The sequence below is a fragment of the Pleurodeles waltl genome, chromosome 4_1 (genome assembly GCF_031143425.1).
Source record: "Pleurodeles waltl isolate 20211129_DDA chromosome 4_1, aPleWal1.hap1.20221129, whole genome shotgun sequence".
NCBI classification, from domain to species: domain Eukaryota; kingdom Metazoa; phylum Chordata; class Amphibia; order Caudata; family Salamandridae; genus Pleurodeles; species Pleurodeles waltl.
The window spans coordinates 785,589,031-785,616,925 of NC_090442.1; the positions used below are offsets into that span (position 1 = coordinate 785,589,031).

The window sequence follows — 27,895 nt, forward strand, 5'->3', positions numbered from 1 at the left end:
GGCTAAAGTAGGGGCACTACACGGGATGTTATCACACAAGTACCTATGCTGGAGCAACCTCAACGGGTCCTTCTTGTGGAATGTAAATGGGCTCCTAGGTAAAATTAAACGGTCTGCGGTCTTCTCTTCTATCCGTAGGTCTACCCTGTCCGTGGTTCTGCTCCAGGAAACCCATCTGTTGGGCACCAGATGCCCGGTGCTTATGAGGGGGTGGTACAGCAGAATCTATCACGCTGGGTTCTAAAGGGGCTCGAGAGGAGTGGTGATTTTGCTGCACCATTCCTTGCCACTGGTGGTAGCAGATTCCCAGTCTGACCCGCAGGGGCGTTACGTGGTGGTGTTCGGCTCACTGGGAGGGCGCCAGATTAATCTCCTGAATGTTTACGCCCCTCCGGGGGCGCGCAAGCAGCTCTTGGCGTCCCTGGGGGCGGTAGTAGCTGGTCTTCCCCCGGGGCTGACGGTGCTAGGTGGAGACTTTAACGCGGTTGTGGACCCTGAGGATGACGTCGCTGGGCCCCTGTCCTAGAGTAGTAGGGTGGGGGCATCCGGTTTGCGAAGATGGATGTACGGTCTGGGTCTTTGTGACGTGTTTGGCACCCCCGCTTGCGGCAATACACCCACACGTCAGCGGCGCACCACACACACACACACGCGCAAATTGATTTCTTTCTTGCACCTGCCGTCAACGTACCCCGTTTCACGGGTGCAGAGATCCTCCCTCATGGGGTATCGGATCACGCTCCACTTCTCCTTGGTTTGGACGGAGAGAGCCCCAGCTGACGACCGGTGTGGTGGCTCAACGTCTGGTGTCTGCAGGACGGCAAGTACGCCCAGGAACTGGGCGATCAGGTCTATGAGGTTTTTTTAAGCTTAACGTGGGATCCGTGGCATCGCCAGGCATCCTTTGGGGGCCTGTAAGGCCACAGTCAGGGGGCACAACCGACTGCTGCCTATTACCGGAGATTCTACGAGGAACGGCCCAGGCCCCTTGCTGAGCTTGAGGCCCTGTTGCTGATGGAAGTGACCCTCCCTACTGTTACCAAGGTGGAGAGGTGTGAGCTTGACGAGCCGCTCAGTTTAGAGGATGTTGAGGCAGCAATGGCGGAGTTGGCGGCGGGGAAGACGCTCGGCCCGGACGGGTTTCCCGCTGAGTTCTATACGAAGTTCCGAGATATGTTGGCCCCTCACCTTCTGGCAATGTATGAGAAAGCCGAAAGTATCGGGGCCTTCCCTTCCAATTTGGATCAGGCCACTATTGTGGTGATCCCAAAGACGGAGCCCCCCTCGAGGGACCTCTCCGCTTATCGCCCCATATCGCTCCTTAATATGGAGCTAAAAAATTTCGCCACGGTATTGGCCTGGAGACTGAAGAGGGTGCTGTCCACTTTGGTTTATCAGGACCAGTGCGGTTTCATGCCCGTCAGAAGTACCCAACACTGTATTAGGCGCCTGCATGTGGCTCTGGCCCACAGGGTCCTGCTTGCCCCTCCATTGGCACTTCTGTTGGTGGATTTTGAAAAAGCATTCAACACAGTGGATTGGTCGTACCTATGCCGTGTCCTTGAGAGGATGGGGCTCGGGCCGCGGTTCCGTGGTTTAGTGGGCATCCTTTATTCTACTCCGTCGACCCGGGTGCAGGTCAACGGGGCGGTCTCTGATCTGTTCCCCATTCGCAGGGGTACCCACCAGGGTTGTCCCCTCTCCCCGCTCCTATTCGGTCTGGTGATGGAGCTGCTGGCGAAACTAATTCGGGAGGACCCTCTGGTTGAGTGATGGTCGTGGCCCACCGGAAGGGAGGACTGTATAGCGTTGTATGACGACGATGTCCTTCTGTACCTGGCTAAACCGGCCAGCAGTAGTCCCAGGGTGCTTCAGCTTTTGGGACTGTTCGCTGAAGCGTCAGGCCTGGTGGTTAATCCTAGTAAATCTTTACTGGTCCCGCTCAATCACTCCAGGGACAGTTACGACTGGCAGCACAACATTCCCATAAAATGAAACAGCTTCCGATACCTGGGGATCCACATAGCTTTGTTGCCGGAGCTGGCATGGGCCTTAAATGTCAAGCCTCTAACTAGGCAGGTCAAGGATGACCTCCAAAGATGGAGATCCCTTCCATTGAATATCCTCGGACGGATTGCTCTATGTAAGATGATGGTTCTCCCCCGGTTCATCTACTTACTTCAAAACTTCCCCTGTCATGTTCTCACATGGTGGTTCGCCGATATGGAGGCAGCAGGGCGACAGTTTCTGTGGCATGGATCCCGCCCACGCCTAGCGCTTCGGGTCTGTCAGCGGGATGTTTACGAGGGTGGGCTGGGGATGTCGAATCTGCGCCTTTATCACCTGGCAATGCACCTGTTGGTAATTAACGACTGGTTGGGGGGTGGTTGGTCGGACCCTGCCTAGCAGCTGGAGCTCTGGACTATTGGTTTCTCTGGCTTGTCCGGGATGCTCTACGGTGACCCTGTACCACGTGGGATTCCTGAAGTGACATGGGTGGTGTTTACAGAATGGCACAGCAATCGTCGGGTGGTGGCGTCGGCTTACCCAACAAACCCCACTGTGGCAGGGTACTTGGCTGAAGGTCTCGACGCTCCGGGGTTCCATAGGTGGGATCTCATTGGGATATTGTCACTCTGAGACGTCTGGGTGGGCATACACATGCGGTCCTTTCAGGAACTTCAATAGCAGTTATCGCTCAGCCAGACCCAGTTCCACAAGTACTTACAGCTCCGTCATGCCCTTCAGGTGCACCTCCGGGTGGGGTCAGTGCTCCAAGAATTGAGCCCCGTGGAAACCAAGACAATTATGGGTCACCTAGGCAAGGGGGGGGGGGGGGGGGGTTCGCGCATATACCACATGTTGATCGCCAATACATTGCAGCCACTTGACAAGCTTCGAGCAAGATTGGAGCACTGGGTGGGTCCGATGATGGAGGCGGACTGGAGGGACGCCCTTATGGCCCCACGAATGTTGTCTATGGCTTTGTGACTGGGACTGGTGCAGACCTACTTTCTTCATGCAGCGTATCTCTTCCCCCAGAAGGATGCACACAGCCGGCATAAGGCGGCAAGTGGAGTGCCCACAGTGTGCGTGTCCGTCTGCAGACTTTTTCCATACGGTATGGACATGGCCTGATATCACTGCTTACTGGCATGCGGTGCTAGCGGAGGTGTCCGGGGTTCTGCGAGGGAGGACTGAGCCCGCCCCCCTGCCTGTCCTGTTGGGAGTTCTCGAGGGAGTGGGCTCCAGCAGGGCCGAACGCACCTTTGTTGGAAAGGCTTGTTTGGTGGCAAAGAGGGACATTGCCTCAGGCTGGAGAGCGGAGTCGGCCCCTGCGCTGGCGTCACGGAATGGACTGGTGTGCCTCCCAAGAGAAACTGGTTTATGAAGCGTGGGGTTTTCCGGCTAAATACAAGCGGGTGTGGTGGGAGATGGACGGGATCCTGGGGGAAGGGCACGGGATGTGATCCCTTGGTGTGAGCAGGGATGTGCACCAAAGATCTTACGGAGACTATATGGGGATCAGCAGTCCAGTGAACTTGATTCAATTGTGTAGTGTTCAGTCAAAGGAAGTAATTTGTGACCAGTGGTGTTATGCAATACCGTGTTGTTTTTCTTGTTCTGCAATAAAAATCAATAAAGCTGTTTTATAAAAAAAATATACATAAGGCTGCAGAGGAACTAATTAGTTTTACACAGCATTGGTTATTTCCAAAGAAAAATGGATTCCAGGGAAAAGTTTTATTACCCGCAACTTCTAGTTTGCCTGGGACGTACAATAAAATGGAGTGGATCGTCCTATTTAGGCGAGTGTAGGGCCAGCAGCAGCATGATGAAATTGCCCACTTCCTGTCATCCGAGACACTGGTCCATGCTAGCTCTATTCACGTCTCAAAGGTTCCAAGTATTTAAGGTCCTCATTCCGAGCAGCATAGAGTAGTATTCCCTCAAAGCCATTCCAGGCCTGGCACCTCTGGGTCTTAAAACACTGGTCACTGTAATCCCAGGCCCAGAAAAGTGAACCCGACCCTCTGCGCAGTGCTGCTTCTGCAACCAATACCCATCCTACCTCCTCTTGCACAATAGGGAAAGCAACAAATGCTGATCACCTCCAGTTCTTCCCTCACTATAAGATTTGCACACCCAAGTGTCCCCATACTTAAATCCAGGGAACTCGTAAAGTAAGCCTAAGTAGTACTACAGTTGCAACATTAGCATTTTTCTTGTGTTTTTTGTCCACAGTTGATTTCTGGATAGCTATCTGATACAGTCTGCTGTATACTGGAACCAAGGCATGCCTTTTGACACCACACTTATGTTTTTAAGGAATCTGCTGCTATTCGTTGTCTCACATGGGTACTGAAAAAGAGGTTATGTAGGTGGTGATGGGGGGGAAAAGGGGTCACGTTCCCTAGAGATCTCCAAGGGAGATGATACAGCAGGAAATGTTTTAGGTTTAGTGTCTGGGAATGGGCATAACCACAATAGTTTTATTTGGGTGGTCTCAGTAGCTGCTGTTTTAGTCAGATTTCTGCAATAATTTGTTGTTAACCCTGAAGAGGTTGCATGCCAGTTGTTTTATTGGTGCAAAACTCATTAAGTTAAGGAGAAGAACAATTATTTATGATTAGGCAAGGCATTTGAAATGAGAGGGTATAATGGTTAACCTTTAGTTTAATGCAAAAAGACATATGACATTACATGGCCTTACATACGATTGAAAGGCCCATCAAGGGCACTTTATTTATGAATGTTTTTGCATGTTAACATTCTGTAGGTTGGCCATCAGGTCGAAGTCTACCATAAAAATTAGCGTCTCAGATAAAAGTCCTCAGCCCACTGTTCAACTATCCTATCCCATCGTTTTTAGGTCTGGGCTTTTGATTTCTCTATACAATTATTAATTACAATTATTGAGATATATTTATATACGGGACAGCACACTTCAGCCAATGGTTAACTTAACTGTGAGTGATGTCATTTTTCTGTTTTACAAAGAGCACACACACAAAGTACTGCCAGGGACTACTAGCTAGCCCAAAACATATTTGCTTTCAGCCAACATATTTTGTTATATTGTTGAGCGCCTGGCAAATCCACAAAAAAAATGTTTTACAACACACAATGAAAGAAGTATTGTCAACACCAGGCCTATTGGCTTTGCCAATGCTTGTTTGTTTGTTTTATCCCTTAGAGTTCACTGCAATGTTCTTTTTTGGTGAGCCACAAAATCCTATGGAATCCCACTGACTGCAACTGCAGCTTAGGAAAATCCTTGGTGTACCCAGGACACGGGAGACCACGTATCGTTCTCTCCATTTGTCAGTCTTTAATCCTTACCACGGTCCAGGCTGAAGGCATATTTTTTGCAGTTTTGAGGCGACATAGCCGCACTCACTGGATATGCCTGGATAAGTCCAGAGCCATCTTTTAAACATGGCTCCTTCGTAACTGTTATTTTATTAACCATGAATTAGTTTGCAATGGCAATAGCAAAACTAATAACAAGTATTTGCAATGCAATAAGTCTCACATTTGTGAGTGTTAGAGCCATTTGTGTTGTAAATGACAATGTCTTTTACTTATGTGTTTTGGTTTGGATTATAGTGGATGTATGTTAGGTGCCACAGCAATCCTCCCAGGCCTGTAGCTGCAGGAGAGAGGACACAACAAGGCCACCATCTTGGGAGTGTTTTGCCTTAGTCCTACAGACTGGCTGTGATACCCTACAGATGCAACCCTTTCTAATGCGTCTATCTAAACTTTTATAGCACCAAACAAGCCACAATCAGGCACCTTTGTGACATTTAACCCAGAGAATTAGGGGGTCAAAAAAGTTAGGCGCCAAGGAAAGGGAACAGCCATATATTTCTGTGTTAAACTTTTAAAGTAATTATTCCTCTACATTGTATACAGTCAAGGTTTTTAAAAGCTAGTCTGGTATTGCCAAAGAGAACAACAGAAGAGGCAGCTTAACTGCAAATGAATTATAGTGCTTTTGTTAAGAATGGCACCTGCTTTGCAGCGCTATGAAATAGCAGAACCTGAATTACCAAGCACTATATTTATAAAAAAAACAAAAAAACTTTATTCCCAGACCGCTCCAACACACGCCAGACAAAGAACCCTAGGGGAGAGGATGTGGCATAATGGCCAGAGCTGCCAACTTTGGAGCTGGGGAACAACAGCTCAACATCATGTGATTCTGGGCAAATCACTTAATCTCCCATTGCTACCACAAATGAATGTGTTCTTGTGTAATGTAACCGGTGCTCATGTAAAGTGCTGGAATAGCTTTGTATCAGGTTTCTGCTACATAAAACTGAAAAAAATAAAAAAATAAAAAGCCCCCGCAGACATCGGAAAGAAAACAGCAAGGTACCCGAAACCAAGGAAGATGAAGAAACAACATACCACCATGAGCAAGGCAAAAGAAAAAAAAATAGCGTGCCACTTTCAGGTACCTACCCAATAGTACAACAGGGTCAGTCTCCAAGGCGGCATCAAAACAGCCTCAAGGTGGGACAAACGTAAAGCATTTACTAATGACATCAAGGGATTTTTGAAAGGCAGGCCCAATATCTTAGAAATGGGTGTCCATGGAAGGCTAGTATCACCTTCACAGGTATTTTTAGATCACAGTCTAGGTTCCGGCCTAAGTAAAAGGACTGAGAATATAAGCTAGAGACCTGCTCCAACATCAAGAGGTCTCCTTAGAAACACAGACCTGTGCAGACATGGCTGTGATGTGTTCTAAGCGTGCATACCTATGTTTGCCATTTTCACAACGCTAAACTAAGCCTGACCCCGGCTGAAGCTGTGCTAGCTGTCCTGCTTCTTACCTGCCTTCGTATATGCCTCCAACCAGCCCAAGGACTTGAGAGACATGGACACAATGTGCCAAGAATTCATCTTCCTACCTCATCAGAGGCCAAAAGACTCTGCCCAAGAACAATCTACTTAAAAGTGCTAGTGAACGGAGCAGTGACTGACTGGTGAGGACACTCCTTCCTTTTGCCAGTGTTTTGTTTTCTTATTCAACACTGTGGGGTTTTACTTCCCTAGCCCCTCATTTGCCTTTTGCCAGTACCTGCTATGCTCAATATTTCATCTCCTGTGTAGTCTGGGGGCCAGAAGATGAGCTTCCTGATCAGGCCGTGCTCCACAGTGTTCTAGCTCTCCCCTCCCCCACGACTAGTCTGAGCACTGGCCCAATTCAAAAGCTGAAAATAAGTTCCAAGTGGTCCGTGTGTTTGCTCTTTGTCTGCAGTTGGGCCACGCTGCGATATTCTCTGGGAATCAGACACCCTCATACCTCCCATGTCATTCCTTACCTCGCCTACTTCAATTCCAATATCTGTCCTTCCTGGGTGCAGAGCTGCTGATACAGTTTCATAGCCTCTTGGTATAGTAAAATATCCAAGTTTTATGGTACTGCCAATCCTAAACTGGGAGATAAACTACGGTTTCTGGGTCACTATAACTGTTTACCATACATACTAAAACACTACATGTTTTCTTCCCCATGGTTTGCATACCATTGTTGCTTGTAAATCTCCTCGTGCTCCCTGACATTTAAGAAGTTACAGTTTCAGTGGGAGGATCATAATCATTCTTATTCTAAGTTATTTATTCTCAGCTAGTGATTGGGAATTATAAGTACTTAGTGTAAAAAGGATGTGCAGTGTTGTAACTATTGCTTGTATGTTAATTTGTAGTTTTATGATTTGTATGATTAATATTGTTGGGCTTCTTGTAGAAATAAATTCTGTCTGGACATTCTACCTTTATTCCAAAATGTGATAACTGGATCTTATAACAAACTTCACTTTCCCTTCTTTGAGTTAAACCTTACTGCTTGACTAAGGTACCCTGAAGAACCTGACAGGGTTGGGAGATCAAATGTTCCTTTACATACCAAGTACCAATATTTTATTTACTAGGAAGCACGTGCCACCTCAGATTTGATAGTGCTACTTTGTATCTGTATCTGCAAGGATCGTACGAAAAAAGCATAACCTTTAAGGTCTGAATGTTATCTTGATGGCACTTAATGTCCCCTTTGGTCTGTTTTCTCAGAAGACAGAATAAGTTTTTGGAACCAAGTCTGATAGAATAGGATAAGGAGTCTTATACAAGCTATGTCTCATTCAGGAAAAAATAGGTTAAAGCTGTGCTCTTAATAAGTTTTGTGGCTGTCATAGCAGTGTTTCGCTGCATCCATGAGTGTGCAAAATATTGTAGTTAGGGACACTAGATTTGAGGCAAACAGGTGAAATGGCCTGTAGAAAACAGACTATTGAAGTAAGTTAAAGTCTGCTTGAGGCAAACTACTTTATGCGGAACATCTGAAAAGTGCCTAATGTTGGGATCATTTTTGTGATTACTTTGTCTAGCCTCTAAAACACCCCTGCCTAACATTGACACCAGAGTGTCAAAGTAGCGTTTTCGGCAACTGCCGACCGATGACAATAAGTTGTGCATAGAACATACACCAGTCAGATCATGACTTCTTGCTCTTTGCCCCTCTTGGACGCCCTCTACCTCTCCGGCCTCGTCCTCGTCTTGCAGCACTAACTTTTTGTGCAGTCTCTAAAGTCTCCTGTGGGAAAACATGAGTAGCCACATTTGGTGTTTCTTTTTCTAATGAAGCTGTGCTCAGCTGTCCCTTATGTGCACCTTGGTGAGGGGGACTGGATACTATGGTAATCTTGGATGAGGTACCAGGAGTCCGAGGCCCAGGCAGCTTGGCACACCCTGAAGGGCTGGCAACACCTGTGGTGGTGTGCTGACTCCGTAGGATGCTCAGTAAGTCCTGGTGGTGTCTCTCTTGCTGCTCAACCTGCAGCTGCATACAGCTTTGAATAGTCTGCAAGATTGCCTTCTGCTGCTCGAGAATATCTTGTTGCAGTTGCACATGCTGCTTTTGCATCTGCATTTGCTGTTGGTGCCGGAGCTCTCGCCGCTCCTCCAGTTCGTACAGTCGCCGCAGGGTCAGCCGCCAGGATGCATGTTCTGTGGGCTGTGACTGGCTCCAACCACGGCTAACGTCTGCATCAGAAACAGTGCTAGTGGAAGCAGGAGTGGTTGGAGCTGCTCTGGCAGCATCCTCAGGGTCTCTAGAGACACAATCTATGCCTGAATCTACAGGTTTTCCATCGGGCTGAGTTCTCTTCTTATCAAGCATCGAGTCTGACAAGTCAACGGATGTGTCCTGTGCATCTTGCCCCATTGTTGGGACTCTTTCGTAATCCAGGAACCATGATGGTGGTGCAAGCAGTCTTGATTCCTCATCTTGCACATCTGCGAATATAATAAAACACAGCAAGTTTATGTATGGTTATTTGTTAATATTGTATGCGTTTGTTGTGCCATATTTTTGTGTTTATAAAATATAACTAGACAACCACATTCCTGATCATAAAGATGCATATGCTTTAAGTACTCTGTCCTCTGCTAGTCTTGCTCGAGATGCTTTGTGCCACACTTGTTGCTGGTTTGATTTTAACAAGGAAGGGGGTATATTGCAGCCTATTTACAGTTAATGCTTTCTTTTTCCTCGTCATTCCACGGCCAAGCTAAAATTACAGGTTTCCATCCAGGTATTTCTTAATGTATGGCCATGTGCTCCTGCATGATGCCACAAAACTCTTTTCATCGCCTTCCCTACCCCATCATCTCTGCTACATCTGAGCCTCCATCTAACAGGCCGGGAACTTTAATTCTGCAGCAGCTTGAGATAATCATCCACAAAATAATAAATCAGTAAATCTTTACTGCAGGCCAAACAAAAATTAATAATATTAATCATATAATGAACGGACAGTGTACTATGTGATTTTACCCTTGCGCCACAACAGAAGCTAACATCGATTTAATCACAAGGAGAGCATATGAGAAGCATTACAAGTTCAAGATGCATAATATGTCCTTATTACTGGTATGCTAAACCAACCCTGGAATAAATTTAAAAATAGTAATAAAGTAAATTTTACTTATCACCTAAAATAAGGTGTTCAAAACAATGACTAAGTAAAAATATTAAATACCAGCCAGCTTTACAGAATTACTTTACACATCAGTTGGCTACTACATGGGAAAATTTAACGTGAGCCAACTGGCCTCATATTTTTGCAACCATAACATTATAGAACAGCCTTGTATGAGTGAATCCCAGTCCCGGATATTCAAAGTTAAATCCATTTCTTATTTGGATCGATAAAATGAAGACAAACAACTAATGTGTTGAACGCCGACAGCCACCAGCTTCCACCTCTTCTACATCCACAGGGTCCAATCACACCTCTCCTTTATTCAACTAAAGCCTCTCCAGTTTGGTCTTGAAAAAATCTACTATTATAAATTTCCTTGCTGGCCGGACATTGTTCTCCATTACCACCCTGAAAAAAGTCAGAGACTTCATCACATGCACCCTATTTAACCGATAAACTTCTGTTGTGCCAAACATGCAGGCTTTCTCTCGCAACAAGGCAGAGTCATTTTTAAATTACCCACTGTGGTATCCAAAGCAGTGCATTACTTATTATCTCTCTACCTTGCCAGTGAAATATGCACTCTCCATTGGTCACCTATGTGCTTGATCCATATAATCTACCTATATGTTCTTGTGTCCCCTGCACTGACTGTACTACTAATGACAATAGCTCACTGACCATTCTCTATCAAACAAGGCCTTGGAAGTCCAGCTCATCCTACAAGAAGACCCTCGACAAAGACCTGGGGCCTTATTACATATAGTGCCCCAGGGCACAACAGGCGTGTGTGCCCCGGGCACTATGATATTACAGAAGGGGCTTCAGATGCTTATGCAGCCCTTTCTGTGATACTTATAGCGGTACTGCACATATAGCCCTGGTGCTCTCTTTAAAAAGTGTGCAGTCAGTTGCATGCGCCGTGACCCCATGCAAATAAAATAATCACTTTTCCTGCGCCGCATTATCTATGCAGGGAGTGTGCCACCTTAGGCCAGCCCTCTGGAAAGGTGGTCCCAATGGACACCCTCCAGATATTCACCTGCACACAGGAGCAGTCACTAACTGCACCTGCTTTTAAGTGGGATCTCTCGCTCCTGTTTAAAGTGTAGATGGCATACCATTTCCACTGTGAAACAGCTGCTACATATTTCACTGAATGCCTAACCAACTATTTACTCTCCAGTTCCTATGTACTTGACTTGTTATTTCATGCACGCAGATATAGATCTTTACCTTGCAATCCATTACCGAGAAGTAACACCCGTTCAACACTTTTACCTCAACATACTAATACATCAATATTTCTACAAACCCAAAACTAATATGAAAAAGTCTGATGACATTCCTTTGAAAGAGCACCACATCCCTCAATAACACTAATCCTCACCCATAGTTAGATGAAAAATATTTTACAGTAACACTAATGCTAAACCAAACTCCACCAAAATTTATGTTGAGTTCAATATGAAAAAACGAAGTAACTTCACTCTAATCCTAACCCTAGACCTTACATTTAAGAGCAAATCATAATAATTAAATGTCAAATGTTACCTTATCCTAGCCCGAATTCTTAAATATATTGAATATATTGCCTTGTTTAAAATAATATTAAAAATATTAGTAACATTTCATTGATCCCAATGCTAATCCTAGTTCTATCCCTAATTTAAGTGTAATTAAATAATTTCATGAAGTAATATTACCCTAATCCCAATTTAAATTAAATAAAATTAAGTAAAAAATATTAATAGCATTGAAGTGGCAGTTTGTGATGCTAAGTTTGTTGAAGTAGTAATATGCCACAGAAATGTTGAAGTAAAAATGGTGCTCCCCCATGCAGTTGTTTACTTTTGTTATGCACTTTTAAAAAAATAGAACTTCCATAAAACTGGGCAAACCACTTTCAGTAAATTGCCAATGCTTAAGACCAGTCTTGAATAGCGGGCCTAACTGTTATATTTACATAAACCCTAGATGGTACAAAACTGGAAGATGCTCTGAAGCAACCAGCATAATGTATGAAATGCAGTAAATAAATTAAGGCGCTCTCAGGTCAACTTGCGATATACACGGATGAAGGAGTAGTAATTTGATTACAGGGCAAATAGTAACTCAAACATGCTCTCCATTCTAGAATACACATAATGCAGGGCACAGTGGTAGCATACCTTGAGAAGTATTTTCCTCAAACTCCTCCTCTTTGACGATTCCTCCTTCGATCTCAAGCCCAGGTGTGCTGGCTGACCCCTCCACCCTGTCTGCTTGTTCAGACTGTGGTTTGTGCTCTCCTGTATGGGTGAGAAGTGACAGTAGGACACAAGGGATACGGATGCTCCTCATGGATTAAGGTTTTCGGTGTAGTTAACCTACATCAGAGAACCTTAGAATAATTCTTTGACATGTGAACCACCAAATATTTTTTTATTTATAGTTTTTGAGTAGTAACATACACATCAAAACAGAAGGAGTACAATCAACAAAATAATAAAAAAATTGACGTCTTCTGATGGCAAATTTAGGTGGTTGCATCTTAGGGTACAATATATTATGCACAATACAAAACTAAGGCCAGCGCATTAAATAAGACAACAATAAGTTTGCGAGTGTCCCTTGGATCTCACTGTCAGAGATGATAATGAACAGAAGGGGGATGTAAGGAAGGAACTGCCCTAGTTGAAGAGCTGAGTATGGCCCCATCCGGAGCTGTTACATGAATGCCTAAGGGATAATCTGGGCCTACCAGGCCTCCCCCCCAGGGGTCAAATGTCTATCATCGGTCATGTTGTTAGTGAGTGGCGAGGCCAGAGTTCCAATGCTGGGGTAGGATAGGAGGGGTTCCCATAAATCTCTGGGTCGGAAGTGTGGTGGCATTACTTTCCAGAATGCAGACAGTTGTTTCTGGCAGTATACCGCGTCGCATCTTCAGGCTCTAACAGCAGGGACAGGCCTCTTGCCCCATTGTATGGCCACTCTTCATTTGGCTAGCAGAAGTGACAGGGCAGTGAGGCGCCAGCTGTCACTGGGCACCTCTTTGACGTAGCCTAATAGAGCCACCAGCGGAGTCGGGGTGGGCGTGGCAAGTATTCTGTGATAGCATGTAAGGTCTGGAAGACTTCCTCCTAAAAGGACATTATCCACAGACACTGCCACACCAAATGAATGAAGGAGGCCTATGTATAGTGGCATCTGATGCAGTGTGCATCGGGGGCCAGACCCATTTTAAGTAATTGTAGGGGGTGGCGGTAGAGGCGGTGGAGGAATTTAAAATGAATGAGGCTAAGTCTGTAGCTGGGAGAAAAGCATCACAGTTGTCTGCAACAGTAGAGCTGTTGAGTATCAGTGAGGGCAGGGGATAGGTCCTTATCCCATTGCGTACGTGCCCTGGGTGTGAAGATTGGAGCGGATGCTTGTTTGGAGGAGTAGGGCTATGTTATTAAGCATCAAGGAGATGTGGCTGTAAGTTGTGCTCAAGGGGCAGAAGAAGTGTTGGTGTGGATGGGAAGGTGGGGTGGAGGGTGCAGCAAATGCTTCACAGTGGAGAATACAAAAATGTATCCTGACATCTCATCTGGCAGTGCAGGGAGAAAATGGTCATCAGGGTACAGGTCCAAAAAGAGGGAGAGGCTGTATTTATCTGCCTTTGTTCTAGTGCCCGGTTCTTAAGGGGGGGTGGGGGAGCAGGGGAGGAGGGGGAAGAATCATTGGGTTATTAGCCATGGGGATGGATGGAGCATACAGTATAGGCAGTCCTGCTCTCCTCCTTAAGCCTTCCCATGCCCAGCGCACACACTCGACTTTATTAATGTCTGTCCGAGTCTTTGACAAGTGGCATGGCGCAGCTCAGTCCACCTCGATGGTCGTGTGTGGTTGAAACAGGACAGAATACAACCAGAAATGTAGATATTGGACTTGGGCACACAAGGCACATGTGGGCATGTCCAGTGCTTCCAGTCCTCCTTGAGTGAGCGGCAAGGTGAAGAGTTCCCAAAACATTTGCGGTTGCCTGCAAGCCCATAAGAGGGTGATCAAGTTAGATTTCAGACGTTCAAAGAAAAAGGCAGTCAGGGGTAGGGAAAAAGTTAAGAAAAAAAACGTAAAGGAATTCAGGGAGGACCACCATCTTCGCAATTGCAATGCGGTTGGTGTGGGAAAGGGGTAGTCGAGTCCACAGCAGTATCCTATCTTCTAGCCAGGGCATAGCTCTGTCATAATTCCCTTGCCAAAGTTCGGTGTTATCATGGCTTACCCGGATGCCGAGGTAATGTACTGGCTCCTTGGCCCATTGAAGAGGGAATTCTGAAGGGAACGGCTGGGTACTGTTGGTGAGGGGGCATAAAATGGATTTGGCCCAATTCACCTGAATTCTGGAGTGGCCTCCGAACCATATCACTTCTCGTATCAGTAGGGGTAAGTTCACGTGTTGATTACAAGCATATAGGGCTATGTCGTCCACATACATCGAGACTACCAAGGGTCTAGAGGTAAGGCACATGCCCCTGTGCGCATGATGCTGCCAAAGGGGTGCTGCCAAGGGTTCCATCGCGATGGCAAATAATATAGGTGACAGTGGGCATCACTGCCTTTTGCCATAGTAGATCGGAAAGGGATCAAAAATGAGCCCATTAGTCCATACTCTGGTTGAGGGGCGAGTGTATAGGAGTCGAATTTGGTTTATACATTTTTAGCTGAGGTCTATGCAGGCTAAAAGGGGGAAAAAGTCTGACCACTCCAGTGTGTCAATACTTTTTTGCGTCCAGTAGGGCTGCAGTAGCTGAGACCTGGTGATCAAGATGGTGCATGATTGTGAAAATGGTACGGAGATTTTATGAGGTGGAACATCTAGGTATGAAACCTGCTTGGTCAGGGCGTATTATCCTTGGGAGAAGTGGTAATAGACGATTGGCCAGCACCTTTGTGTAAATTTTATTGTCTACGTTAATGAGAGAGAGAGAGGGGGGTCTGTAGGAGTCGCATTGATTCGCTGGTTTACCCAGTTTTAGTAGAGTCCCTATAATGGCTTCCCATAGGGAAGCGGGTAGATGGCTCATGTTGAGGGAGTGCAGATACATTGCCAGGAGTTGTGCGGCTAGGAGGGACACGTATTCCTTGTAAAAGGCGGTTGGGAGGCCGTCGTCACCAGGTGTCTTATCGCCGGGGAGGCTTGCATTGACCTGTATGATCTCCTCGGTTGTGATGGGAGTGTTGATGCAAGCACGATGAGCACGATCGAGCCACACCAGCTGTGTTGTCTTGAGCTATTCAGAGAGTTCATGACCTGCGAGTGTCCCCATAAACCTGTTTCCTCTCCAACCTACCTTGGCCCATTGAGTGAGACTGATCATGTCATTGGCTGACATTAACAACGATGCCTTTGGTGCCCATTCAGCCAGAGGGTCTACATATATGTAGCCCTTTCTGTGCAGGGCCAGGTTTACACAATATTCTCAGATCTGCAGATTGGTCAAATGTCAACACTTTTAGAACCTTTTATTGTAAGCCAATTGCACACCCATCTAATTTTGTTATATCGCTGCCTTAAACAAACATAATGAGCCTCCGGTCATGTGATAAAATTGAGATTTTCCTAGCCTTGGAGTTAGAAAAGCTAGATTTTATTAAAGACACGGAGGTGAGTAATATCCCACTGCTACTGTATTAACCCTCCCTGACTTTATTTTCCTACATTTCCATTGTCTTCAACCAGAACTGCTGCCTCAAGCTAGCTCATCCAGTGCTTCTTCTATTATGGATTACTCCTTATGGTTTTCTTCCTACACAACAGCATTTCGGAACTGGTTTCCCCTGTTCCTCCTAGATATTGTCAAAGATTTGGTGACCGTGGTTCTAAATTTGGTTTCCGATTTGTTTTTTTTTACTCTGGACCTCATCTTGATTAACTCTCACAAGAGAGTTTGTTGCTCTCAGTTGTTGTGATGGAACTCGTGAGGTGCGTGTATAGCCATCCTGCTGCACGAGCAAGATACCACACGAAAGGAATGTTGGTAGAGTTGGAATGTTGCGGGTTGGTGGTCGGTTGGGAGGAGCGACGATACAGACGAGGAGGCGTATGTCTTCCCTGCATGGTGTGTCGTTTGTACATGTAATGTTTACTAAAAAATAAACCTAGAAGATTCCAACTTTGGATGAAAAGTCTTCATTACAAATTGGCGACGAGTTGAGCGACACACTTTGAGAACCACATGCACAGCAAGGGAAGTGGACGCTCATTGTGAAATGACGGGTATATACGTGGGACTCGCGTGTGGAGACCAGTGAGAACAAATGCCGCAAGTATACATAAATATATTTGGGATGGTCAGTTTTGCACATTGCATTTAATAACCACGTCGTTCAGCGGCTGCCGTATCTCCTAGCAATCGTTTTGCTTCTCCGGCTGCGCAAGTCTTTCAGGTGTAAGGTCGCCTAGCAATCGGTCTGCTTCAGGATTGGTTGTATTGCTGGGTGGGAGCACGATGTCTCGGAACAGCTGACGGGTGCCGAAATATCCTGGAAGAGAAATTGCTCCTCTTCTTAACTATAGCAACAGCACTTATGATTGTATTTACTTAGGATCTAATGACAGTGAGCAAAAAAACACAGAAGAAAGCATGCTGAAAATATTAGCAGTTTGCTAATGTGTTTATATCTGATTTAGTTTTATGGGCAAAGTTGTCTGGCTCTAAGAACTTTAGGCTTACAAAACATTAAGCAAATATTTGTACAGGAACTAGAATATTTGCGGTAAACCACAGTACCAACCAGATTTCAAAATAAAAGGAGAAAATGGCTTCTGGGAATATATATAATTTGTCACCTCCACCAGCGTTCATTCCAGGTTCTGGAGAACCTACGTTAAAATGGGAAAAATGGTGAGAGTATTTTATTAATTATATTTCCACATTGGATGATGAAGAGGAGTTATCGCCAGAAAAGAAAAAGGAAATTCTACTGCATTGTCTGGGTGCAGGTGGCTTAAAGGTGTACAATGGCATAAATAAAATGTTGAGACTTGAAGAGGATGGAGATGTCTACAGGAATGCATTGGATGATTTGGATAATTATTATAAACCGACTGTATGTGTTGCAGTAGACAGTTTTTTTTTTTTTTATAGGAAACAGGCTAAGGATGAACCTATTGAAGACTACGTCTCGTCACTGAAGAAGTTAGATGTCACATGTCATTTAGAATGTTACAGGATGAACTGATGAGAGATCAAATTGTGATGAGGGCGTCTAATGAACACATTTAGGAACAGTTATGGGCGAAAGGGGAAAAACCTGTCCAGGAGGTAATTGATATTGTGAAAAGAGCTGAATTGACAGGAAGGTGTGCAAAGGCTGTTTTGAAGGATGGAAACAATAGAGTTACAGAACAGATAGCAAAAGTGAGTGTTAATAAGCAGCCAACTCATATTCAAAACAAGAAACAATACAGAGATCAATCTGCATTTGAAAGGGGAAGTAAACAATTCAATCCTAACAGAAAGAAATGCTATAGCTGTGGTAGTGCAAATCATTTGGCGGATGATAAAAGATGCCCAGAAAGGAACTTGAAGTGTATAAAAAGTGGTGTGATGGGACACTTTCAAAAAGTTTGCCAGAAAAAAAAAAAAAAAAACACTTGTAAACCAAGAAGAAGATTATCACACTAGCTCCTCAGATGACACAGATCTGAATGTGTCTGTTTTAGGTATAAATGATGAATGCTTATTAAACGTTGATGCTAGTATTAATAAGGGAAAAAAGAAACCAACATGTAATGTGAGTATAGGTGGTATTGATATCTCGTTTATGGCACATTTGGGATCACCTTATACCATCAGTAACAAAAGAGTATGGGAGAAAAAATTGGAACTTAGTGTGAAGGGAAATTTGGAGCAGCCAGATGTATCCCTCAGAACATTTACAGGTGAACCGATTGAAATGATAGGTTACAAAATACTCTATTTTTAATTTAAAGATAGGATGAACCAAGGAAAATTATATGTTTCAGCAACTGGACTAACAGTGTTGGGGTAGATTGATCAGGGCAAACTGGGTATAACTTTGAACCCTAATAGTTCAGAGACAGTTATAGCAATACATTGCGAGGAATGATGGGAAGAACGTGTTCAAAAAGGAATTTCCCACAATTTTTACATGTGGTATAGGAAAACTAAAAGGTTTTTGTCATAAGATACAGCTGAAAAAGGATGCCACACCACGTGTGCACAAAGTAAGGAATATACCTTTTGCACTAAAAGAAGATTTCAGAAAACAGAAGAGTTATTAAGGGATGACATCATTGAGAGGGTGGAGTCATCAGAGTGGGTATCACCTTTGGTCTTGGTGAGGAAACCAAAGGGGATACTGAGATTGTGTGTTAATTTGCGTGAGCTTAATAACAATATACTAATTGACCAGTTTCCGTTACCTAGAATAAAAGAAATGCTGGCACTCACAAAAGGTGTAAAGTGGTTTTTTAACTATTGACCTTACAGCCGCCTACTATTACGTTTGTTTACACCCTGATAGCAGGAAGTATACTACATTCATTACACCTTTTGGGTGCTATAGATACAAAAGAGTACCTTTTGTTTTGGCATCGGCAGCAGCGATGTTTCAAAGACTATTGTATGAATTGTTTAAAGGTATAGATAATTTGTTGATATTTCAAGATGACATATTAGTGATGGGAAAAATGGAGTTGAGCATGAAAGAAAATGTTACAGGTGATGTGTACTTTAAAAGAGAAGGGTTCAACAGCAGAGTTGAGCAAGTGTAAATTTGCACAGGAGCAAGTAACCTACTTAGGGCATGTTATTACCAGAGAAGGGATTAAACCGAAAAGAGAATTATTAAAAGCAATCAAGGATGCACCTACTCTGAAAAACAAGGATGAAGTGAGGGCCTTTTTAGGTTTGGTGGTGAAGGTTACCCCAAGTCTTTGAAAGATTTTTAATCTCAAACTTATGAACTGAGACAGCTACTTAAAACACAAAACAAGTTTGAACGGTCTACACGTCATTACAAGAGTTCAGAATTTCTCAAAAATAAAGTCTGTGATGCTCCTCCCTTACAGAGTTTTGATCCAAACTTAATGAGCATAGTCACTACGGACGCCGGTTGTAGAGGTTTGGGTGCAGTACTTACACATAGTGAGGAGTGTAGCAAGGAAGTGACCATTGCTTTTGCTTCTCGTTCCTTAACAGCTGCAGAAAAAAGTATTCGGTCATAGAACGAGAAACATTACCATATATATGGTGTCTAGAACATTTTAGCCATTACGTGTGGGGGGAAAAAAGTGATTTTGTGTAGTGACCACAAACCGTTAACAAAGGTTTTATCTACTAAGGGTCTATATAATGCCTCACCAAGATTAGCTTGTATGTCAGTAAGGTTGTTTGATTTTAATTACCAAGTACAGTACGTTCCTGGGGTGAAAAATGTGGTTCCAGATATTTTAAGTAGGTTACCTTTGTCATCTAATGTATCAGGAGAGGACACGTGTGATGAGTTTTGTGTGGCAAACGTGATGGAAGAATTTCCAAGCATAACAAAGGAAGAGTGGGATGTTTCCCAAAGAAATGATGAGTTGCAGAGTAAACTTGGTAAATTGGTGTTGGATGGTTAGCCTCCCAAGAAGAATATTGGGGTAGATATATTGCCTTATTGGGAGATGAGGAATTAATTATCGATAGAAGATGTGTCAATTCTAAGGAATGGCAGAATGATTCCACCTGAGACTTTGCGAGAAGAACTCCTAGATGTGTGTCACGAAGGGCATTTAAGCATATGTAAGACTAAACGGAGAGTCAACAACTGGTATTGGTGGCCAAGGTGTGACTTGGAGACAGAGTAAATTCAGGAATTGTATGGAATGTGAAAATTCTGACAAAACGCAAATCACCCTTAGATCCGTCCCCCCCCACCCCACTTCATCCATTGAAATGCCCGGGGATGCCATGGGAAAGACTATGTGTAGATATTGTGGGGCCCATTCAGGAACATGAGGAACCAGTGTATGCTATTGTACTGATGGATCATTTCACTAAATGGCCAGAATGGGAGATTATACAGAATGCCAACACTAACAGTATTATAAAGTTCTTGGATAGAATTTTCATTAGATAGGGTTTACCTAAATGTATTGTAAGCGACAATGGACCACAATTTACAGCTGATAAATGTAAAGACTATTTAAGAAGAAATGGTATCACACATAAGACCACATCAGTATACCATCCAGCAGGGAATGGTGCGGTTGAGCGTTTTAATCGGGTTGTCAAAGGCATTATTCAATTGGCGAATAATAACAATCCAGCGTGGGAAAAGGATTTGTATAAGATGATATGGGCGTACAGAATTACATCTCTAGAGAGTACAGGGTAAAGTCAGTTTGAACCTTTGAGGGGTAGAACAGCTATGTCCGAAGATAATATTGGGTGGATGAGAACACAGGGGAGAATTGATTGGTCACCTGATACAGTTAAAGAAAAATTAATTAAGTCACAGACTGTATATAAGAAATATCATGGTGTAAAACATAATTGTAAACCATTGCATCTAGAAAATGGTGAATTGGTGAAGGTAAAGAAAAACAGGTTATTAGGTAAAGAACAGAGTTGTTTTTCTCAACCCATGACTGTACAGAAAATATTTTGTAACTCTGTAATGTTGAGTGTAGGAAGTTGGCTCTGTATGTGCTATTTCAAAGTAAGGAATAGCATGCACAGAGTCCAAGGGTTCCCCTTAGAGGTAAAATAGTGGTAAAAATAGATAATACTAATGCTCTATTTTGTGGTAGTGTGGTCGAGCAGTAGGCTTATCCAAGGAGTAGTGTTAAGCATTTGTTGTACATACACCTAGACAATAAATGAGGTACACACACTCAGAGACAAATCCAGCCAATAGGTTTTTGTATAGAAAAATATCTTTTCTTAGTTTATTTTAAGAACCACAGGTTCAAATTCTACATGTAATATCTCATTCGAAAGGTATTGCAGGTAAGTACTTTAGGAACTTTAAAGCATAAAAATTGCATGTATACTTTACAAGTTATTGACAAATAGCTGTTTTAAAAGTGGACACTTAGTGCAATTTTTCACAGTTCCTAGGGGAGGTAAGTATTTGTTAGTTTTACCAGGTAAGTAAGACACTTACAGGGTTCAGTTCTTGGTCCAAGGTAGCCCACCGTTGGGGGTTCAGAGCAACCCCAAAGTCACCACACCAGCAGCTCAGGGCCGGTCAGGTGCAGAGTTCCAAGTGGGGCCCAAAACACATAGGCTAGAATGGAGAGAAGGGGGTGCCCCGGTTCCGGTCTGCTTGCAGGTAAGTACCCGCGTCTTCGGAGGGCAGACCAGGGGGGTTTTGTAGGGCACCGGGGGGGACACAAGTCCACACAGAAATTTCACCCTCAGCAGCGCGGGGGCGGCCGGGTGCAGTGTAGAAACAAGCGTCGGGTTTTCAATGTTAGTCTAGGAGAGATCTCGGGATCTCTTCAGCGCTGCAGGCAGGCAAGGGGGGGATTCCTCGGGGAAACCTCCACTTGGGCAAGGGAGAGGGACTCCTGGGGGTCACTTCTCCAGTGAAAGTCCGGTCCTTCAGGTCCTGGGGGCTGCGGGTGCAGGGTCTCTCCCAGGCGTCGGGACTTTAGGTTCAAAGAGTCGCGGTCAGGGGAAGCCTCGGGATTCCCTCTGCAGGCGGCGCTGTGGGGGCTCAGGGGGGACAGGTTTTGGTACTCACAGTATCAGAGTAGTCCTGGGGTCCCTCCTGAGGTGTTGGATCGCCACCAGCCGAGTCGGGGTCGCCGGGTGCAGTGTTGCAAGTCTCACGCTTCTTGCGGGGAGCTTGCAGGGTTCTTTAAAGCTGCTGGAAACAAAGTTGCAGCTTTTCTTGGAGCAGGTCCGCTGTCCTCGGGAGTTTCTTGTCTTTTCGAAGCAGGGGCAGTCCTCAGAGGATGTCGAGGTCGCTGGTCCCTTTGGAAGGCGTCGCTGGAGCAGGATCTTTGGAAGGCAGGAGACAGGCCGGTGAGTTTCTGGAGCCAAGGCAGTTGTCGTCTTCTGGTCTTCCGCTGCAGGGGTTTTCAGCTAGGCAGTCCTTCTTCTTGTAGTTGCAGGAATCTAATTTTCTAGGGTTCAGGGTAGCCCTTAAATACTAAATTTAAGGGCGTGTTTAGGTCTGGGGGGTTAGTAGCCAATGGCTACTAGCCCTGAGGGTGGGTACACCCTCTTTGTGCCTCCTCCCAAGGGGAGGGGGTCACAATCCTAACCCTATTGGGGGAATCCTCCATCTGCAAGATGGAGGATTTCTAAAAGTTAGAGTCACCTCAGCTCAGGACACCTTAGGGGCTGTCCTGACTGGCCAGTGACTCCTCCTTGTTTTTCTCATTATTTTCTCCGGCCTTGCCGCCAAAAGTGGGGCCTGGCCGGAGGGGGCGGGCAACTCCACTAGCTGGAGTGTCCTGCTGGGTTGGCACAAAGGAGGTGAGCCTTTGAGGCTCACCGCCAGGTGTGACAATTCCTGCCTGGGGGAGGTGTGAGCATCTCCACCCAGTGCAGGCTTTGTTACTGGCCTCAGAGTGACAAAGGCACTCTCCCCATGGGGCCAGCAACATGTCTCGGTTTGTGGCAGGCTGCTAAAACTAGTCAGCCTACACAGATAGTCGGTTAAGTTTCAGGGGGCACCTCTAAGGTGCCCTCTGTGGTGTATTTTACAATAAAATGTACACTGGCATCAGTGTGCATTTATTGTGCTGAGAAGTTTGATACCAAACTTCCCAGTTTTCAGTGTAGCCATTATGGTGCTGTGGAGTTCGTGTAAAACAGACTCCCAGACCATACACTCTTATGGCTACCCTGCACTTACAATGTCTAAGGTTTTGCTTAGACACTGTAGGGGCACAGTGCTCATGCACTGGTACCCTCACCTATGGTATAGTGCACCCTGCCTTAGGGCTGTAAGGCCTGCTAGAGGGGTGTCTTACCTATACTGCATAGGCAGTGAGAGGCTGGCATGGCACCCTGAGGGGAGTGCCATGTCGACTTACTCATTTTGTTCTCACCAGCACACACAGGCTTGTAAGCAGTGTGTCTGTGCTGAGTGAGGGGTCTCTAGGGTGGCATAATACATGCTACAGCCCTTAGAGACCTTCCCTGGCATCAGGGCCCTTGGTACCAGAGGTACCAGTTACAAGGGACTTATCTGAATGCCAGGGTGTGCCAATTGTGGAAACAATGGTACATTTTAGGTGAAAGAACACTGGTGCTGGGGCCTGGTTAGCAGGGTCCTAGCACACTTCTCAGTCAAGTCAGCATCAGTATCAGGCAAAAAGTGGGGGGTAACTGCAACAGGGAGCCATTTCTTTACATTGAGTGATGGGAAGGTTTGGCATTTATCGTCTTTATTGTTGTGTAAAAAAAAAAAATAGGGTGTGAACGGCAACAAACGAGAGAATGTTGAACTGGAAAAAAATATTGGGAGACGGGAGTATGAATGGTTGGATGAGGAGAACAAGTCACAAGAGAAGCTGTCTGATAGTTCCATCAGAAACCCTAGAATTGGAACATCAGGAGGTGGAAGTGAGGATGTTGTTTGTGGAGAAAACCATGTGGTTCGCGAAATCTTCACGGTAGGAGAGGGCCAGGAGGGGAAGATGTTGGAAATGGTCCACTAATAAACAAAACAAGTAGAGTGGGACGGTTTGTGAAAAGACCCAAGAAAGGTAATGATTACATTTGTGAATGATGATATTGGGAGTATAAAACTTTTGTTTTCCACTAAAAAGTTGTATAATAATAGATGATTTAAATGTTCTAGCTAAAACTGTGTAATGTACATTTTAGTCTTTTAGCAGGATAGGAAATGTTGTGTATTAGATTAATAAATATTATGGTTATTGTTTATTATGTTATAGGAAGGGGGGGCAGTGATGTAACTCGTGAGGTGCGTATGTAGCCATTCCGCTGCACGAGCAAGATACCTCACAAAAGGAATGTAGGTGGGGATGGAATGTTGCGGTTGGTGGTCGGTTGGGAGGAGCGACGATACAGACGAGAAGGCGTATGTCTTTCATGCATGGTGTGTCGTTTGTACATGTAATGTTTACTAAAAAGTACACCTAGAAGAATACAACTTCACATCAGTCAAGACAATTATGTGGGTGTTACACTTTCTATTGGTTGTTCTACTGTGATGTAAGTTACTATTTTTTTCCTCAGAGATTCTGGGTAATAACATTTTCATTTATTGCCTGCAATTAAATCATTGCAACAAAAGTTTAGGCATAATACTCGCCTCCGTGTATTTAATAAAACCTGGCCTTTCATACACCAAGGTTAGGAAAATCTCAGTTAGCTATCTAAATAGCATGTTCAATAGTGTTGTGTGTTCATGCGGATTTATTTGTGCACGCTTGCCAGAAAGTTGGGGGGTGTACATTGGCCATTTTCGTAAAAGCCAGCAAAAACCCTAGGCCCGCCGCTCCGCTAGGGGAAATGCGTAACGCCTGATCCTATGCAGTGCGCTTACTTTACCTAAAGTTAGTGCCTTGAAACCGATAGATGGTGTTGTATTTATACGCGCCTTTAGACAGCGTTAACTCTCTTCAACCTCGATGAGGAGAAGAAAATGTGAAATATCTAACTCAAAGTTTACTTTCAGCAGAGGCACGTCAACCCATCCGCTCACTACGCTTACCGGGAAGGGAGCAGTGCAGCTGCTGGAAGCCACGGTTGATGTTGGCAGCAATGAGCTTCTCCAGCAAGGTCAGGGACACTGAGATTGGCATTCCATCGCCACCCCCTTGCGACTGTCGCTGAATCTCGTGCAACTTCTTCTTCACCTCGGCCCGCAAGTCACGGTACTTGTGCTGCAGTTCGTCCTTGGTGCGCACCACCACGCCCTGGCCATTGATGGACTCCACCAGGCGGTGCCAGACCTCCTTGCGCCGCTGGTCGTTCTTCCTCTGACCCTCCCCGTACAACAGGTCGTAGTTGTGGTGCACCGTGTGGATCAGCAGCTGCAGCTCCTCGTACGTGTAGTTCGGCTTCCTTGGCCTCTTTCCCGTCTTCCTGTTACCTACAGAATCCCCTAGCTCTTGTGAAGAGGACATAGTCAGCGCCCCCTTTTTTCACACAAGTCCCGGAAGAGCACGTGCTGTTCTGCAGTAGGGGGCACGACTGAAATGGAAAGAAACCTACTTTCGGTTACCGAGATAAGCCCACATAATAGGAAAGTCACTATCCCTTCCCTTAACCAATCAGGGTGCTGGGAAAGGCCATAGCAACCAACCGCAGGAGAGAACAATTGCATAGCAACCAGTAACATAGCCAAAATAGCCTCAAATCCAATCAAACGAGAAACAAAAAGTATCTGTTGAAACTTGGCTTCCAATCACGAGCTAGGCATAACACTCATGACCTTCCGAAACCCCAAAAAACTTGCTACATGTTACCGATCTGAATCGTTAAGAAACAGTACTCAGCTGTCAATGGTGGCTCCCCCCCCCCACTCTCGAGCCATTTGGATAACGTGGCGGGTCTTAACCATTTAAAGTAAGTGCCATTTGGTTAGCTCTCTGGCAATAACCAAGCACCTGTACGAAGGACTGACAAGTGCCCATCCTCTCTGCGGGAACTATGTAATGTCAATTTTAATACTACTGTTATTCGAAAAGATGGCCCATAAAAAAAGAGAAACGCCAGTAATTGCCCAAAAAGTTCCAGTAAAGCATTTGGCAAACAAAGCAACGTGTACAGTTAATCGAATTACATATTTGCCGGGCTTTGCATGAATAGTTGGCACAAATAATGTACTGCTTCTGTGAACTTTGCACACCCAAGCATTATTGCTTTTTGGTTCGATTCTCCAACGAAAACATCACCATAAGCCTATAGGCTGTCTTGAAGCATCATGGGAATGCTTACCTTCTGATTTTCAACTTTATTTCACCCTCCCTAAAGTGACAGCTGCAATTCGCGTTCATGGCCCGGACACCTTTGCTTTATTATATGTCAGCTTTATAAGGGTAGTAGCGTTTATCTCTACTTGGCTTCTACAGATAGTGTTACTCACAAAAACACGTTTTCACCTCGGATTTCCTAATTTAAAACTCCAGTTATCTGCACGTTCTCCTCACTGAGACGACTGCTGCGCGCTCTCGTCTTTGTCGCCTTAGATAACTGCTGGGCTGAAATTAACCCTTCGCCTCCTACTTTACTAACATAATTTTAAATCTTGTCGACTGTGTATGAGCCCTGGCCATATTACAATAACGGATGCTAATTTATAACGAATAGGAAATAGTATACTTTATTCTCAGTATTCTTGGGGGGAAACTGTAAATTAACTTCTCTCCTCGTCAGACCGGGGCACTCAATTAGAGTAAAATACGTTCCTGTACAACAGGAAGCGTGGCAACTTCATCGGTGCAGGTTATGGTGGTGAAAATAGAATCAAGCCGCCATATTTGTAGGGGGAGCGAGAGGTTCGTCGACCCCAGAGTACTCCTGGAACTCTGTCAGTAAGAGAAAGGAGTCGCTTCCGAGTAACCCGGAAGTAGAATTGTCAGTGCGGGCCATAATGCAGCCGGCCCCTTGGTAGATAGAATACGGAGGCCATGTCATTGAGTGGCATTGGTCGGATTACCATTTCAGGGAAAGTTAGGGGCCATTTTGTGAGAGTTGCATGAGGCCGTAGTGCCTTGATCTACAACCTGTGAGTTCAGTGAAAAGAGAAGAGCTGTGCTCAGGGTGCGCGCTCCTCCGTCCCTCAGTACACAGCTCCGACAGTTCCACCACTACCGCTTGGGGAGATACCTACAGGACATGTCTGCGCCGCATCCTGTTCCGGTAAGAATCAATAGTGTCGTACAGTGGCTAATGCCCAGTATATAGTGCTGACCTCTGACACTGCTCAGGTGGTTGACCTTTGCTACCTTTCCTGGACCAGGGTCTCTCCCGCTGCGTAGAGGGACGTGGTCTGTCAACGTGCATGCGTGAACGTGCTCAGGGCTGACTTTTCCTCCCTCGCAGTGGAGCGGTCCATGGGAGAATAAGTAGTTACATCTACACATGGGATATATTTTTTTCCAAATTTGAAGCTGACTTTACGGTGCCATGGGCAGACTTTCTGGGGGTTCCGCTTTGATCGGGAAGTTTACTTGGGGATAGAGTTGACAGGTAGGCACCTGTCATTCATTATTTCCTTTTGACATCTAGGGACTACTTCTAGCTTGTTCTTGCAGTTTTGTCATACTTCTTCTCAGTACAGGTTAACAAAACTTTAGGTTTTCTACTTTAAACATTGTATTTTACTCCAGACCAAGTGCTTGCATACTTTAAATTCCGTATATATGATGCAAAACAGCAGCTACAAAACCCTGATTAAATTGCTTGTCTTTTCATCTACATCACCACAAACATGCTATATCTGAACACCTCTAAGGTTTGTTTTTCTAGGAGAATTTACCCCCCAAGGTTGCAACTTTAGGAGCAAGCTGATGGGTTGTAGGAGATTTGATAATCTGTGACCGTAGATCTTTCCAGGGAGATTGACTTGATATATGTCTCTTGATGTACCCCCTTGTGGGACATAAGCTAATATCTGACCTTAGAGATAATGCCTCTCGTGTGGCAAGGCGTGTGCTTTGATCTTGGCCATGGCGCAGCAGTTGGAAGAAGGTGTTTAACATGTTACCCTGGAGCAGTGTACATGGTTGGGGCGATGGGAGGTTTGAGTTCTCACCCTGCTTTTGACATAATACAGCTAAGATATGATTCTGGAGCTGCTCATGATGGTTGTCCGTCTTGTCATTCAGTCTTCCAATTTTGATGTGTTGAACCCTTTATATTAGACTGATAAAGGTGGATATTGTTAAGAATACTCTGAAGTCATACTTCTTCAAGTATGAGCTTTAT

The 27,895-nt window shown here is 45.0% G+C and overlaps 2 protein-coding genes across 3 annotated transcripts in view; one reads left to right on the forward strand and one right to left on the reverse strand.

Moving 5' to 3' along the window:
* Nucleotides 1-3,729: 3,729 nt before the first annotated feature.
* Nucleotides 3,730-25,208, reverse strand: LOC138288175 (myb-related transcription factor, partner of profilin-like). Its single transcript, XM_069229498.1, has 3 exons — nucleotides 24,675-25,208; nucleotides 12,167-12,286; nucleotides 3,730-9,306 (listed from the first exon to the last, which is right to left on the reverse strand). The coding sequence occupies exons 1-3, from the start codon at nucleotides 25,087-25,089 to the stop codon at nucleotides 8,507-8,509; spliced, it is 1,335 nt and encodes a 444-aa protein (XP_069085599.1). The 5' UTR covers nucleotides 25,090-25,208; the 3' UTR covers nucleotides 3,730-8,506.
* Nucleotides 25,209-26,552: 1,344 nt separating this feature from the next.
* LOC138288176 (zinc finger protein 546-like) overlaps nucleotides 26,553-27,895 on the forward strand; it is a 689,754-nt gene continuing 688,411 nt past the window's right edge. For both annotated transcript variants that reach the window (XM_069229499.1, XM_069229500.1), the window contains exon 1: nucleotides 26,553-26,827. In XM_069229499.1, coding sequence (XP_069085600.1) covers nucleotides 26,804-26,827 — 24 coding nt within the window. In that variant the 5' untranslated portion in view covers nucleotides 26,553-26,803. The remainder of the gene's footprint in view (nucleotides 26,828-27,895) is intronic.

Coding starts and splice junctions, on each gene's coding strand:
- LOC138288175 (XM_069229498.1), bottom strand. CDS start 25,089: ATGTCCTCTTCACAAGAGCTAGGGGATTCTGTAGGTAACAGGAAGACG. Junction 12,287..24,674: donor GCTGCACTGCTCCCTTCCCG/GTAAGCGTAGTG, acceptor TCACCCATACAG/GAGAGCACAAACCACAGTCT. Junction 9,307..12,166: donor TGAGGAAAATACTTCTCAAG/GTATGCTACCAC, acceptor TTATATTCGCAG/ATGTGCAAGATGAGGAATCA.